Source organism: Toxoplasma gondii, chromosome XI, assembly GCF_000006565.2.
Source record: "Toxoplasma gondii ME49 chromosome XI, whole genome shotgun sequence".
In the NCBI taxonomy this organism is placed as follows: Eukaryota; Apicomplexa; class Conoidasida; order Eucoccidiorida; family Sarcocystidae; genus Toxoplasma; species Toxoplasma gondii.
Genome location: NC_031479.1, coordinates 1,671,981 through 1,692,195, shown reverse-complemented (window position 1 = coordinate 1,692,195; position 20,215 = coordinate 1,671,981). Strand labels below are relative to the sequence as shown.

General features: G+C 55.4%; 3 protein-coding genes across 3 annotated transcripts; 2 read left to right on the top strand and 1 right to left on the bottom strand.

The window, feature by feature from the left end:
- Positions 1-63: 63 nt before the first annotated feature.
- Positions 64-8,769, bottom strand: AP2XI3 (AP2 domain transcription factor AP2XI-3). The gene is made up of 7 exons (XM_018782649.1): positions 8,503-8,769; positions 6,209-7,635; positions 5,906-5,925; positions 4,798-5,731; positions 4,060-4,594; positions 3,316-3,691; positions 64-2,854 (listed from the first exon to the last, which is right to left on the bottom strand). The coding sequence occupies exons 2-7, from the start codon at positions 7,536-7,538 to the stop codon at positions 1,850-1,852; spliced, it is 4,200 nt and encodes a 1,399-aa protein (XP_018635544.1). The 5' UTR covers positions 7,539-7,635; positions 8,503-8,769; the 3' UTR covers positions 64-1,849.
- TGME49_310940 (hypothetical protein) lies at positions 8,503-9,625 on the top strand. The gene has a single exon (XM_002364297.2). The coding sequence runs from the start codon at positions 8,866-8,868 to the stop codon at positions 9,439-9,441; it is 576 nt and encodes a 191-aa protein (XP_002364338.1). The 5' UTR covers positions 8,503-8,865; the 3' UTR covers positions 9,442-9,625.
- Positions 9,626-12,864: 3,239 nt separating this feature from the next.
- TGME49_310930 (hypothetical protein) lies at positions 12,865-19,131 on the top strand. Its single transcript, XM_002364296.2, has 7 exons — positions 12,865-15,052; positions 15,280-15,430; positions 15,755-15,961; positions 16,252-16,636; positions 17,243-17,335; positions 17,746-17,879; positions 18,567-19,131. The coding sequence occupies exons 1-7, from the start codon at positions 13,644-13,646 to the stop codon at positions 18,612-18,614; spliced, it is 2,427 nt and encodes an 808-aa protein (XP_002364337.1). The 5' UTR covers positions 12,865-13,643; the 3' UTR covers positions 18,615-19,131.
- Positions 19,132-20,215: the final 1,084 nt, after the last annotated feature.

The window sequence follows — 20,215 nt, the reverse complement described above, 5'->3', positions numbered from 1 at the left end:
TGTGTGAACTAATTCCGCACCACCAGTGTGCTAAGTGAGTGTACTCGGTTCGCTCGATGACGCTATCCGTCCAGCTTTGTGTGAAGTCGCTTGAGATCTGCAAGAGTCTTTTGCACGCGATGATGGGGGTCAGAACTTATTCGCCGCCAGGTTGTCTGTTCGACACATCAGTTGAAGAGTACTATCCCGCGATTTCCTCAATTGGCACGTTTCGAACCACTTTTCCGCTGTATGCCCGAAAAAAGTGGTCGACACAAAATCCTTGACTTGCACGTGCACAGAAAACTGCAAAAAGTGGAAAAAGAGCGCAGGGAAGGGAGCCCTTGTTTCGCCACCGCATGTGGTTTTTAGTTCGCAACTGTGTGAAGCCTGAATGGCGCCTGGTCTACTACCACCGTACACACCCCAATTCGATCTACCTATATACACGCCAAACTTACTAACCAGGCTCATGAGAAGTCCTGAAGTCTTTATTACACAAGAACCACTATCTGGATCTAACCGCACGTGAAACACAGCCCTGAATCAGTGACGAATGGTGCCCGAGAACAGGCGCAGACATCTCCCTGTGTGCCATACGGAAGAGTCGCAAGCCAGAAAAGATGTTCCTCGTGGCGCACTGTCATGTGAAAGAAACACTTAAAAGACAAGCCAGTCACGCATCGAAAAGCATCATTTTCAGCCGGCACGAGCTGAGAAAAAAGACGTCACACCAAAGCGTCGGTCGATGCCATCTCGCAGAGCTGAAAGGCCAAACCCTTCCAGTTCTGTATAGCAAACGGATATGTGAGGAAAGTGCCTGTGTTGAATCCACTCACGAAACCAGCATTGTCACAGCAAGCAATGCACACAGACGATGAGTTACACAGACGCCTTCCAGCTTCTTCGCGAAATACGCCTGAATGAAATTGCCATAGCACGCTTTTCCATTCTTCGAGTGTGTCCACCAGCTTGAACAGAGAACGTGCCACAAAGGACTAAACTTTCCCGGGAAAGACACGAGGAAGACCACAGGTAACAGACAGAAGGATTTGTCCCGTCCTAAGGAAATCAGAAGCAAGCGAACAGCCACAATAAAGTCAGAAAGGTCGAAGGCGAGAGTAAACTGAAAGGAGTAGACAGTCCAGTGAGATATTCGCGCGCTCCCGCGTTGCACTGTGCTCCGGTGGCCACTGGGAAAGTCTACTGCTACTGAGACGGTTGCGAGCTACTCTCGAAATCCAGTGCAATTGCTGTTTCCTCCAAGCGCAAGACATAAAAGACACAGCAGGATGGACGTTTGCACGCGCCACAACTGCAAAAGATGTACCCAGTGTAGAACGTTGTCGAGGAAGCAGCGCAACTCTCGATGACCAGCGGACCTCCTCGCAGGCGGAACAGAAGGTAAGAAGAACAGAGAGCAACGGGCGTTGCTACAGAAGAATTAAGAGACGCATCTCGCTCCATGAGATAACCCTCACAATTTCTACACGGGAGTTAAACCGTCACGCCAGTCACACGCCCGAGCAGAGAAAAAGTTTCTTCAGTTTCTCAATTGCTTAGCAAACGTAAGCGGCCCTCGGCACCCCTCCCTCCGCCACGCAAACGACATGGAAATCACAGGCGTTTTGCCTGACGTTTTCCGCAGTCTCGTTGGATTTCTTCTGAGGCGCAGAAAAAGGCCCGGAGTAAAAGAGGCCGGTCGAAATGGCATGTCAAGATCGGTTTCGCGCACAAAAAAAACCTTTCAGTCGCAATCGGACTACCGCCACGGATTTTTGATTCTGCGACATCTCCAGCCCCTATCCAAAGCTGTGGCCGAGGATGCGGGGCTCTGTGAACGTAACTCCACCTCAGCCTCGCCGTCCTTTCACTGGCCGAGCGCGCCGTCGACAACAGTGGCACCAGGTTCTGCTTCTTGCTTCTCTCCAGCCTCCGCCAACATCATGGGGACCTCTCCCTCAGCCCCAAGAGTCGCGACCTCCTCTACGCTGGCGCCCAGAGCCACACTCGAGTGGTCGACAGCGGCAGAGTCGAGAACCCCGCCGAGAATGTCCCCGACCGTCTCTCCCAGTTCTGCATTCTGCAAAAACTCCTCAGTTCCACTCACCGGCCTGGGGACGAGGACTGCGCCCTCTGGGCAAACCTCCAGGCCCAGGCCGTTCCCGCCCTCACCTCCCGCCAACTCGGTCCCCGCAGCTGCAGCCGCACCAGCCCACGCTTCATGAGAAGCTTCTCCCGCGGCCTGAATGATCGACTGGACGTCCTGGGTCAAATCACCCTGAGCCTGCAGCGCGTCCGTCCCCTCGTCCTGAGCCTCCAGAACCCCCGCCGCGACCGCAACCTTGTCCCCTGCGTCTTCCGCCGACGACACCCCCGCCTGGGCCTGGGTGTGCTGAGCGACCAGGGACTCCTCGGCGGCCTTCTCGAGGCCTCCGATCGCGCAGACGAGCGCGTCGGCGGTCGGCTGCAGCGCCTCCAGCGCCGACAGCACTGCGCCGCCCTGGTGCTGGTGCAGCTGCTGCTCTGCATGCTGTTGGAGCAACAGTTGTTGCTGCTGCTGAAGCAACAGTTCCTCTTGAAGGAGCTGATGCAGCTGCAGGTCCGACTGCTGGTCTGGCCCGACGCCCAAACCCATGAGGCGCCCGTCAGGTGTTGGATGTGCGAAGGGAAGCTGCTGCAGCTGCTGCAACTGTTGCGTCCGTTGGAGCTGTGCCTGAAGCTGATGAGTTGAAGGCGCCTGCGCTCCCTGAAGCTGTGCCTGCTGCGCCTGCTGTGCCTGCTGGAGTTGCGCCTGCTGCCGCTGCTGCTCGCTCTCCGCCTGCAGCTCTCCGCGCTTCCGAATCAACCAATCAATTGCCTCCACTCTGGCGGTCTGAAATCACAGTCAAAAAACCGGGAAAAACCGAATCCTACAACCGAACACGGTTCTCGGCGTCTTGGTTTGGGGATCGGCCGAATCGCCACTTACACTTGTGAAAATTAAACAAGGTCAGAGAGTAAACACCGCACAGCCGTTTCCAAAACGAGGCGTGAATCACCCGGAGACGATGACTAATTCTCTCCCTGGGGCAGGAACTCGCGAACGCGTTCGCTCTGGCTGGAGCACCCAAGCAGCAGTCGTTTGCCGACGAAACTTCCGGGGAAACGAAACTTTTCATTACACACATACACTTCTGGATCCGGAGTCGTATTATTGACATACCCCAGAGACGAAAAATCCACTGACTCCACACACAAAAGTGGTCACCCCAAAGCGCCGATCCACAACCACCTGTCCCGACGACCGTGCGGCTTGAAGAGTGGAACAGAGAAACGAGCAGTGGATGCACTCACCTCGATGCCTCCGAATTTGTTGCACTTGAAGGTGTGGCTGCGTCGCGTCCCTTCCTTGTCCACGTAGAACGCGAGCCAGGCCTGCATACGACTGTTCCAGGAGACGCCTGGGAAGCCACTGTCTGGGTTGTTGGTGCCTCGGCGATACCTCTTCGGCGCAGAAGTCGTCCCCACCTGCTGTCGCGGTCGCTGGAGGGCCGCAGCTCCAGGGCTGCCCGCTGCGCCTGCGGCTCCTTCAGCCCCTGGAACAATTCCAGCTTTCTGATCTTCAAGACCTGAAGGCGCAGGAGTCACCGCTCCAACTTGTCCTGGGTCTTGCTTCACCATCGACGTCGCCACTGCCGGACTCTCTGCGGGGCGCTTGCGCGGTCGGCCTCTGAAAACCCATGGAGAAAAAGTTCGAAATGGTTTCAAAAAAAGGTTACGTGCCGCACCGGAAAAATCTCCAGCAGGAAGCGAATAGACGGAGAAATGTATTTCCGCAGCTACCGTAGTCAGCAGATGCGACTGCCCGCAGGCCCCGTCCTCTCCACACCCACACCAAGTTCTCCCATACAAACAGGTGACTTTGGTCGTCGGCAGACGTCTCAAGCATTTTTCGTTCCAACAAGGAAATCTGCATGAGAGCTCCCGAGATACCACTCGAAAGCGTCACCTTGCTGACCTACTTCGAATCAAGATAAACTCCCAGAGCGTCGGTTGAAACCGGCTCCTTCCCACTCGTTCGCGTCCTGTCTTTCCTACCTGGTTCGTTTCACCGGGGGGGCGGCAGCGCCGACATCTCCCGCTCCTTCGGCTCCAAGGGCAGCGTCGACGACGCCAGATGCAGAGGGGATTCCTCCGTAGACTCCCCAGGCTGCAGCAGCAGCTGCGGCGGCGGCTGCGGCAGCATCTGCTCCCGCGACGACTGTCGGGTCTGCAGCCCCCTGGGTGAAGGCGTCGGTTGCCGCGCCCAAGACTGCCCCAGGGGCGGCCAGACCGTCGGAGACCCCAGCAGACGCTGCCGCGCGCCCGCGTCCTACGCCTTGGTTTCCGCGCCTATTAGCGCGGCCAGTGGAGGCCGCGAGGGCGCCTGTGGCGTCGGCGTCGGCCACCTCTGAGCCAGTTGCCGCTTCGGGTGTCGCCCCGGCGCAGGCCCGCCCGGCTGTAGCGGCGGGAGCCGCGACCGCTGCAGCAGCGAGGGCCGTGTTCGCAAAGTCGTAGAGCGAATGGAAGAAGCCAGTTGCGCCGAGGCGGCTCCCGAGAATCCCCGGCATCCAAAGAGAACCGTTCACTGCATCTGAACCAGAGAAACGGAGAAACACGGAAACGTTTGTAGTCGTGACACACAGGAAAAGGACGACTTCGTGGGGACTCGAGACGAAGGCCGAAGGAATTCCGCACTTTCCACCACAGCAGAAGGTGCAGTTGAGCTTCGCCACGACTCTTTCGTGGTTCCCTCGTATTCCCTCACCTCCGTTTGCAACTCGTTTTCAAGCTTACCAGTCATGCCTTCCATGCTCTGGAGATAGGTGAGAGCGGCGAGTTGGTGTTCGTGTGGAATGAGGAGCTGCTGCTGTCTCTGTCGCTCGTCCAAGACAACCACGTCGCCCCCGAGTCCAGCGGCTCCGGCGCCGGCCACCCCACTGCTGCTGCTGCTTCCCGCCCCCGCGGTGCCCGCGACCACAGCGCCCAAGCCGGGACAGCCCAAGCCACCCATGGCCACCGCTGCGGTGTAGGGATCGCTGGAGGACGCGAACTCTGCCAGGAGGCGCTGCATCTGCTCCGCCTGGAGCGCTGCTGTCACATTGTCCATGGCGAAGCCCATGCCGGCCGCAGTCGCGGCAGCCGCCGTGGGGCTCGCGACGAGGCCATCAGCGCCCGTCGCCCCCAGGACTCCAGCAGAGAGCGAGGCGGCACCAGCGGCAGCGGCACCTGCACCAGCTTCCTCGCCCTCAGGGACGCCAGCCAAAGCCGCCCCGGATGCCGGCTCAGATGCCGCTCCGCCGCCACTCGTTGTCTCCGTCGCGTCCCCGGGGGTCACGCCCGCGGCTGGGGGAGCAGCCATCAAGCCAGTCAAGACGCCCAGAGGGCCCTGCGAACACGACACCCCGGCGTTCTCCTGGCAGAGAGGACTCGCGGCCTCGGGACTTGTCTCCGCGTTCACGCCGCCGCTTGAAACACCTGCAGAAGCGACACTGGACGACTCCGTTCCTGGGGCTTCGGCTGCTACGGCGACCCCGGAGTTGGCGCCGGGCGCGTCTGGAGCGACAAGCCCCGAGGAGGCGAGAGACGTCGGAGGGAGAGAAGAGACGGGATGTGTAGAGGATCCGGGGACTTGCAGCCCCAAGGCTGCTGCGTCCGGTGTGGCCTGAGTCTGGGAAGCTGCCGCTTGTGCCGCCGTGGCTTCGTCAACGGAGGCCGCCGCAGACAACGCCTGGAGGGAGAAAGACGAGAGGGAAGACAGTTGATCGATGCTATTACCAGCGCTCAGGGTCTCGAAGAGAGAAGGAGAAGTCGGCCCATAGCAAAGTTGTTTAAAAGAGTCCAGCGAAGACAGAGGAGACAGAAAAGGCGACGTTCCCGGAGTCGTGGTGCCGTCAAGACGTACCGTCATTCCAGATCCGGGCGCTGAAACCAAGCAAAGGCGCAGCACAGACAAAGTGCAGAACGCGTGGAAACAGATCCCCGAAGTCGGAAAAACTCGGGGAAAGATCCGGCCTCTTTAAACGCATCGCCCGCAGCTATAAAAGGCTAAATCGCTCCACGCTTCGCCTCCTTGACAGTCCCCTGCCAACGACACATTCTGAAGTGCATTTCGTCCAAAAGGCAGAACCTGCATCTTCGCTTTTCACGGCAAAGAAACTGCGAGGGAAAACCTCTGCACACGCCCCTGTATGCATACCCATCTTACCACCCTGAAAGACGTCGAGAGAAGAAGAAGCAGCTTGCGCTGTCGAGAGAGCTCCAGGTGCAGTCGCCGCGCCCTCTTGTTCCGCACCCGTCAGCAGGCGGCCCTTGGCGGCGTCGGCCACTTTCTTCGCGCCGTAGGCGAGGGTCGGCACCACGAGGCCCCCCGGTGGTTTCAGCGCCGCGCCAAGAGCAGCCGCTGCGTCTGCGTCTTGGTGTTCCGCCTTCACCAGATTTTCAAGAAGTTCGGAGACCGAAGCTGTTGGGGGAGCCTGCTCTGTTCCGCCGACAGGCGCGGCTGCGTGTCCGGCCCCAGAGGGCTCAACGAGTTGGGCGCTCCCTGCCTCGCAAGCTACGCCGCTCGGTTGACCTGCTGCGTCCGTACCTGCTTGGACCACGACTCCGCCAGTCACAGCAGCCCCGTCTGCGGCCGCAGGCGCTTCGGCATCACTTCGTAGAGCACCAGCGCCCTTGGCGGGAGCACGGCCGGCACCAGCAGAGAGGGGAAGGACGGCTGCGAGTCTCGCGAGTACGCCTTCTGAGCACTCGCCGGCGGCGGTGGCCATGGCTGCCATCGCTGCGGCGGCCTGATGCTTCGTCAGGCCTCCGGAAAGGTCTAGAGCGGCGACATGTTTCATCGTGGCGTCGTCAGAAGCTGTGCCCCCAAGAAATGCCGAGGAAATCGAAAGAAGAGCAGAAGTCGAGTTCAAAGATGTGGTTTGAGGCGCCGCAGAAGTCTCCGCAGGCTCGCCAGCCGGGCCGCAGGGGTTGGCGGTGTCGGGGACACCCGAATAGAAACCAGGCATGTTTTCAGTCGCGGCAGGAGTGGCGTTGGCCTTTTCAGCAGCTCCGTCGAAGAGAATCGCCCCCTCACTCGCGAGGACTTTGGATGGAACACTCAAGTCTTCCGCAGGGGCTTGCGGTGTACCGACACTTGCTGCGAGAACTGCACTCTCCAGCGCGGCAGTGCCGGCGGTCGGGTCCGACTCCATCGCGGCACACGGAACAGACGCGCTTTCCAAGGGGAGAGTGTCAGAAGCAACAGAACTCGAGACGCCTGCACTGTTCGTGTCGTCGGCCGGGTTGAACGCAACTCCACACATCTGTGACGCGGGAGAGAGGGAAGAGGATGAAGGAGACTCCGCTATAGACGGAGGCACAGTGCTCGCCCTGTGACAGTCTGAGCTAGGAACTCCAGAGGGAGACGCGCAAGAAGTGGAAGCAGCTGCCTGCGAGTCCGGTGACGTCGAGGTCGAAGCCGGCGCCGCAATCGCAGCACCGTCGGCCACAGAACCTCCTGGAGAACTCACCGGATGCGCCAGAAAGCTTAACATTGCGGGACGGGCTGGCCTGTACAGCGATGCCTCCCAGAATTCCAGTCCGTTGGCGCGGACAGGAAAGCGAGGAGGCTAGCAATCGAGAGGCGTGTGTCTGGCAAAGCAACAAGCACACACAAAGTGAAGCGTCTGGCAAAGAGCGAAAAATCGACAACGAGAAACAGATATACGTCGACAATGTGGTCTGCACGCAGTGTGCAAAGCAGTCAAGGTCGCTGGACACCGGACGCCCGTCCCAGTTAGCGTGAATATAGTTTGGACACCGCGACACAGTAAATGATATACGCGGATGAAACGAGTTGTTGACTGTGCTGGACAGCCGTCAAAAAGAAGTTCTCCCGCCCCCGGCTGTCTGCGAGAAGCCAAAGTTGTGCGTTCCAATCGCTGTGTCACACCGGAATTCTGAAGACGCATGTGCAGGACGAAACTACAATGACCGCACTACTACTTCGGGTGGCTTCGATAACTAGAAGAGGATGAAATTCAGAAGGAACGTTCAGGAAAGGAGTACCACCAGTGCACACGCATGCTCCCACAGGAGGACGACGGCGTACCCGCCGGATTCCATCTTCGACGGGGCACGAACGAGAAGAAAAATCAGAGACGGCGAGGCGACACACATGCGATGGACAGGAGAACGCCAGCCAAACAGGCAAAAGGCAGCTGCGACGGAAAAGATCGAACATGCACCCCTAGTACACCCGTCACACGAATGGTGCCGCAATGCGTCGGTCCGTACAGTTCACCGCTTCTCCGTGGTCAGAAAAAGTGTCACGGATAGAAGTGGAACGCACAAAGAAAAAATGCAACTGTGAACGCCAATGCGCTTATTTCTTTGCTACACAGTCGAAAAAAACCGAGGCCGCCTTCGGCAAAACACAAAACGTGACGAAACTGCCGGGGAGCACGCAAACGGCGGTTCCGTCACCCCGAAAAACTTCCGTCGCTGCAAACGTCTTACCGAATAAAGACGCCGTTGGCCAATTCCGAAACCCGCTGTGTTCCTTGGCGAAGCACCCCGAGTTGCATTGCATGCCAAAAGAACTTTTTTCTAAAATCCGGAGTGCATGAAAAAGCATGCGGGGATATTGCGTTCCGAACTCATGCAGCGCCTGTCGCACTGCAGACTTCGCCATGCATTCCGCCGAGAACACGCTCAGAGCCGTTGGTGGCCGCAGGTTGCCGCCATCCACATTTGTTTGGAATCGGAGTAATCCAAAAGTACTTGTGGGAAAATATTTGGAAAAGATTAGGAACACTTGCAGAAGAGTCCTTCACACGGGCGGGCATGCGCACTGCAGGCGCGCCCTAATCCCGGAGGCACATGCTGACCCTGTGCGCAGCCTTCGGTCCACAGGGAAAGCAGAAACAGCGTAAATCACCACGCGCGATCAACTCCCCCCCGGCACCAGGAAACCCCGTAAGTGCTCCTGCCTTTACACGCCTGGGTTTGAGCAACGCGGAACAAGACCCGCTTCGCTCAAGCAGACTTGCGAAGGCAAAAATATCCGTGTGTTTGGTTAGCCGACAAGTGATACCGCCGTGGAGGAAAGGAATTTCCGAGAAATCTTTGGCAAAACGCTCGCACACGACGGCGTCGCTGAGCAGTGCCTTTTCGTCCCGCACCTTCTCGGACGGTGGCCTGCCTGGATGCCGCCGTCGGCGAAGAGCTACAAAAGCTTCAAACAAGTTGCTTTTCAGCACTGTTTGTTTCCGAATTTGGATTAAACCAAAGGCAATTTGCATGCAGCCCGCATGCGAGAGAGCACGCATGCAGGAAAGCGTAAGAACCGGTTTCCGATCCCTCACGAACGAAGGACAGTGTTCAGGAAAAGCCATTGTCGGGCTTCAGCAGAACGCCCTGGAACATGCAAGCACTCCGCGAGCGTGTACGCCCTAAGCTCACATGGACGACAGCTCGCTTTGAACAGCGCAGGGAACAGTTAACAAAACAAAGGAAAGGTAGACAAATGGCGGGGTAGTGTAGCGGGGGCAAAAAAAGGGAAGCCACGTGTTACACGAGGTGTTTCGCTTGCACCCTACAGAAGATGCCTGCACCACAGTTGCACACAGACAACGACTGTCTGTTCAGCATGCCACAAACACCCAGTGGGTTTCGATGCTTCATACCCAGAGCAACTGTTCGGCTGCATAGGCAGACACGGGAAAAGATAGGAGCTGTCATGGTTCCGGCGTTTGCTGTCTGCCGGTCGCGCCACGAAGAGCGTGAGACACGTCCTCTACAATCAGATGGATGGAATCTCAGCTGCTCTCAAAGAATCTGCTCCATGTGTTAGTCATGTTGTAGACGTGTGGACAGTTAGTGTCATGATCCACCCCTTGTCGTTTGTTGTTTCACAAGAGTTACACATGGTTTTGAATAGTGAAAGATTGACTGGAGAACATGCGACAGTCTTACAAATGTGACCATGTCTTGCGCTTTGGCACCAAGTTTCTTTCGCTGTGAGAGGTATATTTCTTCTGCAGCCGAGTTCAGTTTCAGAGTGAGAAAATCATCAAGCGCACCCTATCTTTTGGGCGTTGCTTTCAGCAACCTGGGTGAGGCAGTGCGACCTATGACTGGAATGGCGATAGGCTCCAGCTTGTTTGGTAGTCCTCTCCACTGTTGCCACTTCTCCAGGTTACTGCAGTTTGCTTCTGCAGAAAATAGGCACGAGGTACCGTACAACGTTGTAGCCGTTTTTCAGGACAGCATACACGTTCTGCCGTTGGATACAATGTATCACCGCGAGCGGTGTTGAACCGAAACGGAGCAGAAGATTTTCTTTATGTGCCTATCTGCGACGGCCGCCCGAACTTCGGCCAGTACACCCTATATCGGTACCGACGAAAGCTTGCAGGAAACCTGGGTCGTGCTGCTTGGTAGTAGGAGTGCGGATGACGTTGAAATGAGTCGTGCTGCACCGTAGTCGAGACGCGGTTGCAATAGACAGTTGAGGGGCGCCGCGAAAAAGCATATTCTTATACCAGATTGTTTTCTTTCCTGCACGGTTTCTAGAAAACCCCGAGCAGAGTGTTTTTCGTAGTCTTTGAAGAAACGCAGAACCGGGAAAAGCAAGTTTGTCGCTCTGTGTCGGGTGAACTTCTTCGGAGAATGTAACATTCCCCGATCGACACTGTATTTCCCCCTCAGAATTATTGTTGGATGAACGGCCTGAAAGTGGTAGGAGTCTCGAATTAGATCTTCCAAATCTCCTCCTACGTCGTTTCCGCAAGAAGGGCGTTCATATGTCTCCTTCACCTTCGCCAACAGCCTTCGCTTGCGCTCCTTTTCAACGCAGACGGCAGCATGTGCACTACAAACATACCGCGCACAGATATACTTGTTTTCATCTATCCTTCTCGGGCATTTGTTCGCTTGTCCGTTGTTCTCCAAAAGCAAACTGTTTACCCTTCTAACGCCGTATCTCCGTAGAAGTGGGGTGATAACGAAGCCTATGCCTGCCCTGCTGGGTGCTGCCTGGTATGGTGAATTGCACTTCGACGTTCATCGAAAACACGCCAAATGGGTCGGGAAAAGACTGTGAGTCAAAAATTCTTTGGCCTTTTCACTCGGTGAAATTGCGACGGCGAGTTCGTTAACCCACTTTTTACACCACCGCCCCCCACTTGTCAAAGAAACCCAAACGGTCTTCCTTTGTGTATGTACGCGCCGGTCATGGTACGAAGGCAAACACTCCACCCATTAAAAGCACGACCCATCTTATGCCTTCGTAGACTGTACTACTCTGTTGAGGAGAGTCACAATATTCTAATCTAACCACAAATTCATTCGTATGCCGCTGTTGTGTGTGAAGCACCTTCTGCCTGTCTTCGCGGCGATCCGGGCCACCGCGGCTAGTATCCCTGAATATATCCTGACCGTTGCGTGCGTTGCTTGACGAGTATCAGCGGTTATAGTGTGGGATTATTTTACCGATAGAGGCATCCAACAGAGCTTTCGCGGAGAGTCCCTGCTTTCACTTGGAAGCACTTCAGTGTAGAAACGACCGTTAGAAAATCACCTCAGTGTGGTTCTCTCTCTGATCGCCGATCCAGTGTTGCTCGAGAAAGGGATGGGGAAACAAGTTTCACATATGTCAAACTTCGAAACTGATAAGACTCCTTTTGCATACTAACTGCCTGTCGCGCCCAGAGATTAGTCGTCACACGTGGCCAATGCAGTGCTACGAAAGTAACTTGTTTTTAGAGAAGCGAGCTCGCTGCTCTACACAGGGTGTTCCTTCCTTTGATGGTTGCGCTGCTTTGCTTCTTCTCTGTATGTCGTTTCGTTGATGTGGGTGGTTCAAGGGTCACCCCACCGTGGTTTATGTATGATCGGCAACCATGCGTGACCAAGCGTATTTTATCCGTACTAATCGGGTACCCGGGTCACTAAAACTCCTTCAGACATTTTCGACAAATGAGTCACCCCACCGCTCCACCCGCTGAACGAGCGTGTTTAACGCTTTATCATCGGGGAAAAGTGACCCCAGTCAGCTCTTTGGAGAACCGGGAGTAGGTTCGACGGAAAGCGGTAAAAACGTTTCGAGTCCGTTTCAAGGATTTGACTATTTCTTTTGTTCCCTCGGGAGTCAAAAACAGACGGGGAGTTTTAGGAGTAATACCTGTTTTGCTTCCAAGGATCGCGACCTGACTTCTCCGACATAAGCACCGGACAGGCGCTTATTCCGTACGGGTCGATGCCTTCGAAGCCGGAACAGTACTTGATAAGAAACTATAGATGATCTACATGTGTGGTTGTTTACTGCCTAGACTGCACCACCTGGATAACTCGATTCGGCAGCCAGCGTTGCAGCCGAGTTGATCGGCCGTCAAAGAGAAGAGGAGGAGCACCGCTGAGACATACATCATAACTAGGTCGGGGTGCCTTGCTGTACAATGAGACAAAGCACCCAACGAGAGCTGCACGAAACACGCAACGTTTGTCCACACCCACGAAACTTTTCGGGGACTTGCTGTTTCGCCATGGCGCGACACCGGGAGAACAGGTGTTCTGCGTATCGGGTCTGCTTGAGGTAGCATCTTGAAGTGTGTCCTTTTGAAGCTAAGTGAAATCCAATTTCTTCGACTGCAGATATTACAAGAACCAAGGTAGTGTTTTGTGCGCAGGCAAAGTTCCCCAGGAGTGGCCACTGAATGCCACACTACAGGCAGCGCATGTGTTCCACCCAGAGACGGTCCTGAAGCTCGCGTCTTGTCTTGTCCGCGTAGACACCCTTCACCCGTTGCGACCCTGACCAGCTGCGGGTCAGGCTTTCGGCGATGTTTCTCTCCCTTATACAACAATGTTCCTGATGTTATTGTCTTTCTCAGGCAAGCCTCATGGCATGTGCCATTTTCTCTTTCTGGCCCTCTTATATGGAGCTTTTCCCCGGTATCATTCATTGAAGGTTCCAGTTCGCAGGATGGGGTTTGACAGCGTGGACTGAGGTACGCTTCCCGTGTTTTCCGCGCCGTTGTTTTATTGGTTAAAACGAAAGGGGGCACTGAGTCTGCAACTTTCGCCCACTCTCTGCTATCTGAATTATGGTGGGACGCGCTAATTTAGGAATGACAAGCCTGTTTTTCTCGTCTCCAGTTTGCTTGCAAGTTGTATGCAACACTTCTTGAGCAGCCTTGTTGCGGACCCCCCGCGTGCCACCACCAGGCGGCTTCGGTCACTTCGCTGCTTCGCGAACGGAATCTTTTCTCACTTGCGCGGGAACTGTCAGCCAGTCCACACCTACACACTCCTTCAGCGTGACTTGCTTTACACATCTTCCGTTTCTTTTAGAGGAGCGCCGCGTTCTCGATGACCGCCATTTCGCTTTCGCGTTTGTACTGCAGCTTCCTGTCGGGGGAAACGGAGTTCTGTGTTCTTTCCAGCGGCAAAGTCTGGGGGTTCCCAACTGACCGGTTTGGTAGACTGCATCCGCGGGACACGCTGTGCAGGCTCAGCTTTGCGTAAAGGACTTACCCAGCACATTTAACGTTCACTACCACGGAAAAAACTTTTCTTTCCGTGCTCAACTGCGCCTTCTCGCTCGGGGTCCCGGAACTGCGTGCTTTTTTGCCCAGCTCCCTCTTCGTGTCCCCACAATGGGCAACACGGAATCCACGGCCGCTGAGTTGCACGACAACTACTTGGCGGTTCTTAAAAGCGTCGAGGGTCGGTTGGGACAGTACCCAAGCCGAACGCTCTCCCCTCGGTCGCAGTCAAGCGGTGTGGATCGGTCTCGCGCGAGGGTACGCCCCGAGGAGGCGTACCGGGATCCTGGAAAACGGGGTGCTGGAAACCGCCCTCGCAACTTGCCATCCAAAGGCGAGAAGCCCTCTCGGTCTGCGCACAAGTCGGGATCCACTTCCTCAGTGGACCAGTTCAACAACGGGCCTGGTGCGAACCGGAAACACGGAAAGGACAGCGTCCAGCGGCGCGATGATGCCCCGCCACAAGCAGATCAGGAACACTCTTCGCTTCAACCAGCTGACGGCAAGCGCCGGCCTGCCGCGAAAGGAGAGACTCCCAATGTGGAGTCGACTGCGACAGGATCCGACTGGGGAGACTCCGCTGTCAACGATTTTGCTGAAGAGGATAGCTGCGCCGTTGAGAGTCCAGCACACTTTAAGCTTCAGACGAAGGAGTCGGGTGTCAAGGCACCTTCGCCGCGCCTCTTCCCCTGTGAAACGCTGTATGAGGTCACTTCGCAGATAGACCTCGCGGATGAGAAAACGCAAGTCGAAGACGGAGAGCTCAGCTCTCTCCCGAGTTCCCCCACGGCCTCTGCAGAGGTCGCGACGGACAAGCCCGGGGAGGGACGGACGGCGACGCGGGAAGACACGCGGACTGGTCGGTCAGCTGAGGGAGACAGAGGGCCTTGCCATACAGAGAATCAGGTCGACGGAGCAGACGCGAAGGAGAATGAGTCAGACAACTCACACGGCGAGTCAGACCAAGACCTGCGACGTCGGAGCGACGGCCGCGGTGCATCCTCCCAGAGATCCAGGGACGAGGCCTCGAACAGTGGCGAGCCTCCGTCACAGTCGAAACCGTCGCAGCTTTCAAAGCAAATACGGAAGAAAGAACTCGCCCCGGAGCCTCTCCGCGCAGCAGATATCGACCTTTCCTCAGATGTCCGTGTCGGAGCCTCGTTGAAGGGGGGGAAGGGAGGGAAGGGAGACGCTGAGGGTGATAATGTCGCCGACCTCACAGCTGGATTCGAGGGATTTTCGCCGTACTCGCCCTCCTACTCTCTTGGCTTCAGTCAGCCGTCGTCGAAGAAGGCTGCAAAAACGACAGCTGAAAACTCCAAAGCACACCTACCAGGAGGAACCCGCGGCAGCGGCAACAACACTGCTGTCGACCGGGACGCGTGCATCTACGGAAACAAGAAAAACCACTTTCCCTTCCTCGACGAACCTGCCTTGTCACTGCTTGTACCATTTCTCTTCGGCAGAAGCCTCGCGACTTGCATGACCGTCTGTCCACACTGGTTCATGAAAATCAATCGGTACGCGACAAGACGCCACTGCGGTGAACATAGACTCCTACCTCACATACAAAGGGATTCTAAGATCTTGGCAGTGTGATCTCTACTAAGAGCCTGGTCGTTCCCTTTGGTCCACGCATCTCATTTTTCTACTCGAATCAGCAGTGGTCCTTGAAAGGGGGTTTCCATCCAGCGTGTTTCCTCACTGTCCGCTGTTTTTTGCCTGCCTGACGCTTTCTCTTTTTCAGGGCTATGGAACGCATGTGTGGGCCTGCCACAAAAGGTTTCCAGCAAATGTACTCAAAATACTTGGAAGTCTGGGGAAGCGCTGTCAAACTTCAGCCTCTCCAGACAGTTGGCGATGGCGGAGTCCGCGTGGACTGGGTGATTTTTGCCAAGGTGCGTCTCGGTGCTTTCCTGTTTGCTGCGCCTTGCCGTCGTGGCTGATAAAGGGGGACAGTACACTTGATGATATGCATGAGATAGCCTTCCATACTTCTGCGTTGATTCTGCCAGACGTTCCTGTTCGCTCTTTGCGTCAGCAGTTCCGCTTCATAATAAAAGCGTTCCGCTTCCAGTTGGTTTTCTTCTCTTCGGTAGCTGGACCTTCGGTTTCTTTGCTTGGCCAGAGTGAAGAACCGGGGCCGGCGTACAGGGATGAGCTTCCGCGAACGCATCGCACCGGGCAAAATGCGTCAAGAATACTCCGTGGTATGTTTTTAGGTCCTCCCGGAATGTGAAGGTCACATCCTTGACATATCGTATACCTATTCCTACATTTCCGAAAGTTCGAGTTCGACTGCTCGTCCGGTGGACGAAGCGGACAAGCCCGCGGCGGGTGGGAAGAGAGATCGCGGACGGCAAGGAGAAAAAAGGCGATCCCTTTCTGCCAACTTCGACGAAGGCGTCATTCTCTCTCCGTGCGGACAGGTTCGTGGACTGGAAAGCAGCGCGTCTCTGAGAGCTCGTTTCTTCTTCAGTTTTTGCAGCTCCTTGCGCTTCCACCACCCATGCGAGAGCACTGGCGCGCCTCTCAGTCGATGAGGGGACTGGACCGAGAAACCTACACTCGCCTGAAGGGTGCGGATCCAGTGGCTCTCATGTTAGCATGGTTTCGAGAACAGTCGGTATATCTGGCCACCGCGGACAAACCGTGTGCCTATCGCCTGCATCGCCTTTCGTCTCCTAACTCCGGTGTTTCTGTGGATGTTTCTCTGCAGCCTTGCCCGACCAACATGCCTTCGCGCGTGTTCACGGTGTCTTACTCGCTGGCGGCGGGTGCGGCGAAGAGCAGCCGAACGCTTTGGATGCACCGAGACTTGTGCCGGTTCCACGGAGACGAGACTGGGGTCGCTGCCATGGGCTCCGTCTCAAGTGTCTGCGTAGGAGACTTCGTGGAAGTCGCTGTCACTGTGTACAACGGAGGCGGGCGCGTTGCTCTGGACAAAGTCAAGTGGCTGCCTGCGCGAGTCGAGTGGAGACGGGAGGCTGTTTCGACTCGCGGCGTCTTCAACAGAGAAATCTGTCCTCTCGAACGCTGCTCTCCCGACTGGCTTCCTGCAGACCAGTTCCGCATCATGACTACGGAACGCCTGAAGGCTCCAGGTGAGACTGTCGGGGACTGGACGGGCCGACGCTCTCCTGAACGTGACTCGGATTCGAAGGGTCAGACAGCCAGTCCTTTCTGCCTGCGGTCCACCACCGTATCACTGAACACTGTGCAACAAGGGATCGAACTGCAGCTCGAATCTGCCTGGTACAGTGCACAGAGATGATGACACGCGGGACCGTGGTGCTGATCATCATGATCATCCTAGCATCTGAGGAGCTGTTTTCTCTCGCTGTTAATACGCGTGACACCAGAAATCCATGAAACCGTACGCGTGAAACGTAAGCGATTTTTGGAATACTTTCAGTGTCGTAAGACATGGAACTCCAGCGCGTTTCGCTCTCGTGGAAAGAAAACAGCTGGAAGCGAGGAAGCAAAGCCGTGGGCGAAGGGCCAAAAAGTCATGCCGAGGGAAATGCGGGGATCGAAAGGACGGATTCCAAATAGGAACCTGCGCACTGTGCAGTCGGCCTTTCGCGGCAACCCTGCTGGAACCACTGCAGTGCATGAAGAAGATATGAAGGACTCCTGTAGCACCCGTAGCTGAAAGAACATTTCTTTAGCTGAAGCAAGTCCCGAAAGATGTCCGATTAACTGTGCAGAGGACTTCTCGCCGTGTTTGAAACATGTCAAGACAGAATTTTCCGGAATGGATGTCGCCGTTCGCAAATCAACATATCGAGCAGTCCGCCAAGGTAGGCTGAAACCGCCTTCGATAGGACATCGCACGCATATATATATATATATATATATATGTATGTGTATGTTGGAAATATGTGTTAATACTTCTACATTGGATTAAAACACTGGAGTTACGCTATAACTTTAGCGTGATTGTCTCCAGCATCGATGGATAGGGCAGGTGCATGGGAAGTCTGTGGACAGACGGCACATATACACCGAACGCGCGTAGGACGTTGGTGAGCGCCAGTTGCTTGTCGTTGCCTACACCGGAGGGGAATGTGAATTTTACGCAAACGAAGTCTATTTTTCGGCAGAACACAGGCGTTTCACATCTGTTTTCTTCCGGATCGAATCCTTGCGACAGTCTGACATGCTTGCCTGGGACTACCAAAGCTGTCTGTCCTCGCTGCGCATGCCACAGGGTCGCTGGGATCAGCAGCGTGCCGGTCTTGGGGGTTCCCTTGTGAGATCCTTCCTCAAGGCGTCCCTGTTGTTTGCTCCCTGACGCGCTGGGGACTCCAGCATGATCGATTCCTCTCCGTTCAGCTGCGCGAGGTGAGTTTCGCCGATTGCTCTCGCGAATTGCCGAAAATGTCGGCCCGTCGAAGCCAAAAGAGCTGCCGATTCTCAGGGTTTCCGTTTTGCGAGAGTGCTAGCGAGTACGAGCGACTTTCTGCGGCACCGCAGTGGCTTTGAGCGTTGAAGTTTTTCTAGGTCGTTGCCGGAACACAGCAGATGGGTCCAGCCTTAGACGATCGCCTGTCTCCACCTTTCCGGCATCTGATGCCCGTAAACGTATCAAATTCATGGCCTGTCTGGAATTTGCTTGTCGCCGTAGCTACAGAGAGAGGGTGTGTGGGTGTGTGTGCTGGGAAGATGACATGTCTGAAACGACGTAAGACGGAGAAACGCGACGTAGTTCAATTTCGGTGTAGTGCCACAAACGCTTTACTGTATTCACGTCGAGCGGTCTTCTGCGGAGCCACTCTGAGAGTTAAGATATGGTTGAATCTATATCCTAAGTTCTGTAGTTTGGTCGCTTCACCCGTGTTCAGTGTTTTGTCTTGGTGCTTTGTTTTGCGGTCGGCCTCCAGATGGTAAAGTGTAGACAATCCCAGATCTTTCCGCACTGAGTGCTCCATGGGTGACCATCTGAGGGAAGTCTTGACTTGCCTGTACCGAATGCGGTACGAGGACTTTCCAAGTATTCGCGTATGCGGCCTGGCCGTGGTGTGTTCGCAGGGCGACATAATCGATTACTACATGAGTCAGGGCGGAGCCAATGCGTGAGGGAGGTCTCAGGGAACCCCCGTGGAATATCAACGGCGCTTTTGGGGATCAATGCTGTTTCAGGGGCACCAGCTCTTCGAAATCTCAATAGTTCTGCACCAAGGTTTCATGGAGCCGAGTTCCGGCTTTGTTCAACCTCGCAGATGAGCCAAATAGAAGCTTCAAGAAGGGCACTAAACAGATTTTGTCAGTTCAGTGCTGAGCCTTCTGGAGCACGGCAGGGGATCGTATCCGTGTCTGTGCGGCTTAGGTATTCTTGCAAAGTGGGGTCGACAGCGGTTACTCAATTGCGGCCACATATTGTTTCGGAGGACGTGGATGACACTTGTGAAGCACCGCGAACGGACAACGTTTCGAGATACATAGTCCTTGTCGTCAAAGGCTAGAAATAAAATTCCTGTCTGGGGAAGGTGCGACTTCGCGCGTATAGGTGCTCAGCAAGTTTTCCGAAGGGTGGGAGCAGCATCGAACGTTTGTTTCTCGATGATCTGATACTCCGTTCTCCGTAAAGTCAAGCCTAACATCTTTGCCGACGCCTAACAGAACACAGCAAGCGGGGGGGAGCGGGTGCAGGCAGAGAGCTGCTGTGTATATCGCAGACACGGATTCGTCACCTGTATTGCGGACTTGCGAGCCGTGAATGAGTAACAAACTGCATAGGAATTGAACGACCAGCAGTCACTTCATTCCACAGAACTAGATTTACCCTACTGAAGGTGACACTCTCAGTCGCAGCTCTTTGTCACCGCAAGCAGGCCGAACCACCTTGCAGAACAGACACTGACACAACGCTGCTTCCGTGAACCCGGCCTTGGTGCTGCGTGCACTTGGGTACCCAGTTCGCAAATTACTGAAGTTGACACGCTCAGACCAGAACGAGTGGACCCTGTCACAGCAACTGGGGTCACTTCGTGGGCAGCCTGCGAAGTCAGGCCCAGTTCGTAACAACTGAAGACGCCATGCCCGGATGTGAACACAGCCACCTGAACTCTGTTCCCAGGACGAGATAGACAAGGCTGCATCGATCAAACGTCAAGACACAGCAGCAATCGAAGTTCTCTCACACACGGCACTTCTTTTTCCACCTCTTCCAGGAAGATGCTAGATTTCGTGTTTAAAACCTGGACTGGTTAAGAGATGCTCAGCTGACTGATTCGTGACGCCCGAAAGGCTGCACTGAAGGAAGAGATATAACGCTAGGAAATAGCGAGGCCTGCGTGTGGCATGAGCACCAGATTTCTGTCTTTTTACCATCACGAATGCACAACTGCTTGCGTCCGTACGGTCGAATTGCGACACGGTGCTGCCCTCAGCTGTTTTCTTCGAAATCTTGCTTCTAGCTTGTTTCGGACTCTTCTCAAAGTCCACGCATCTACAAACCCGCAGCTACATCGGCAGTGATGCTTTCGTGAGCATACTGTTGACGCAACTCCATAACTCCGTTCAACTGATTTCCCCTGACCGACTAAGAACGTCCAGTTCCGATGATGCAGCTGGCCCGCTGCATCTTCTGTTGCCACACTCTAAATTCGCTGTCGCATATCTGGACCTAAAGAAATCTTTTTCTGGTCAAGACTGCGTATTGTGGGTTGACACAACGA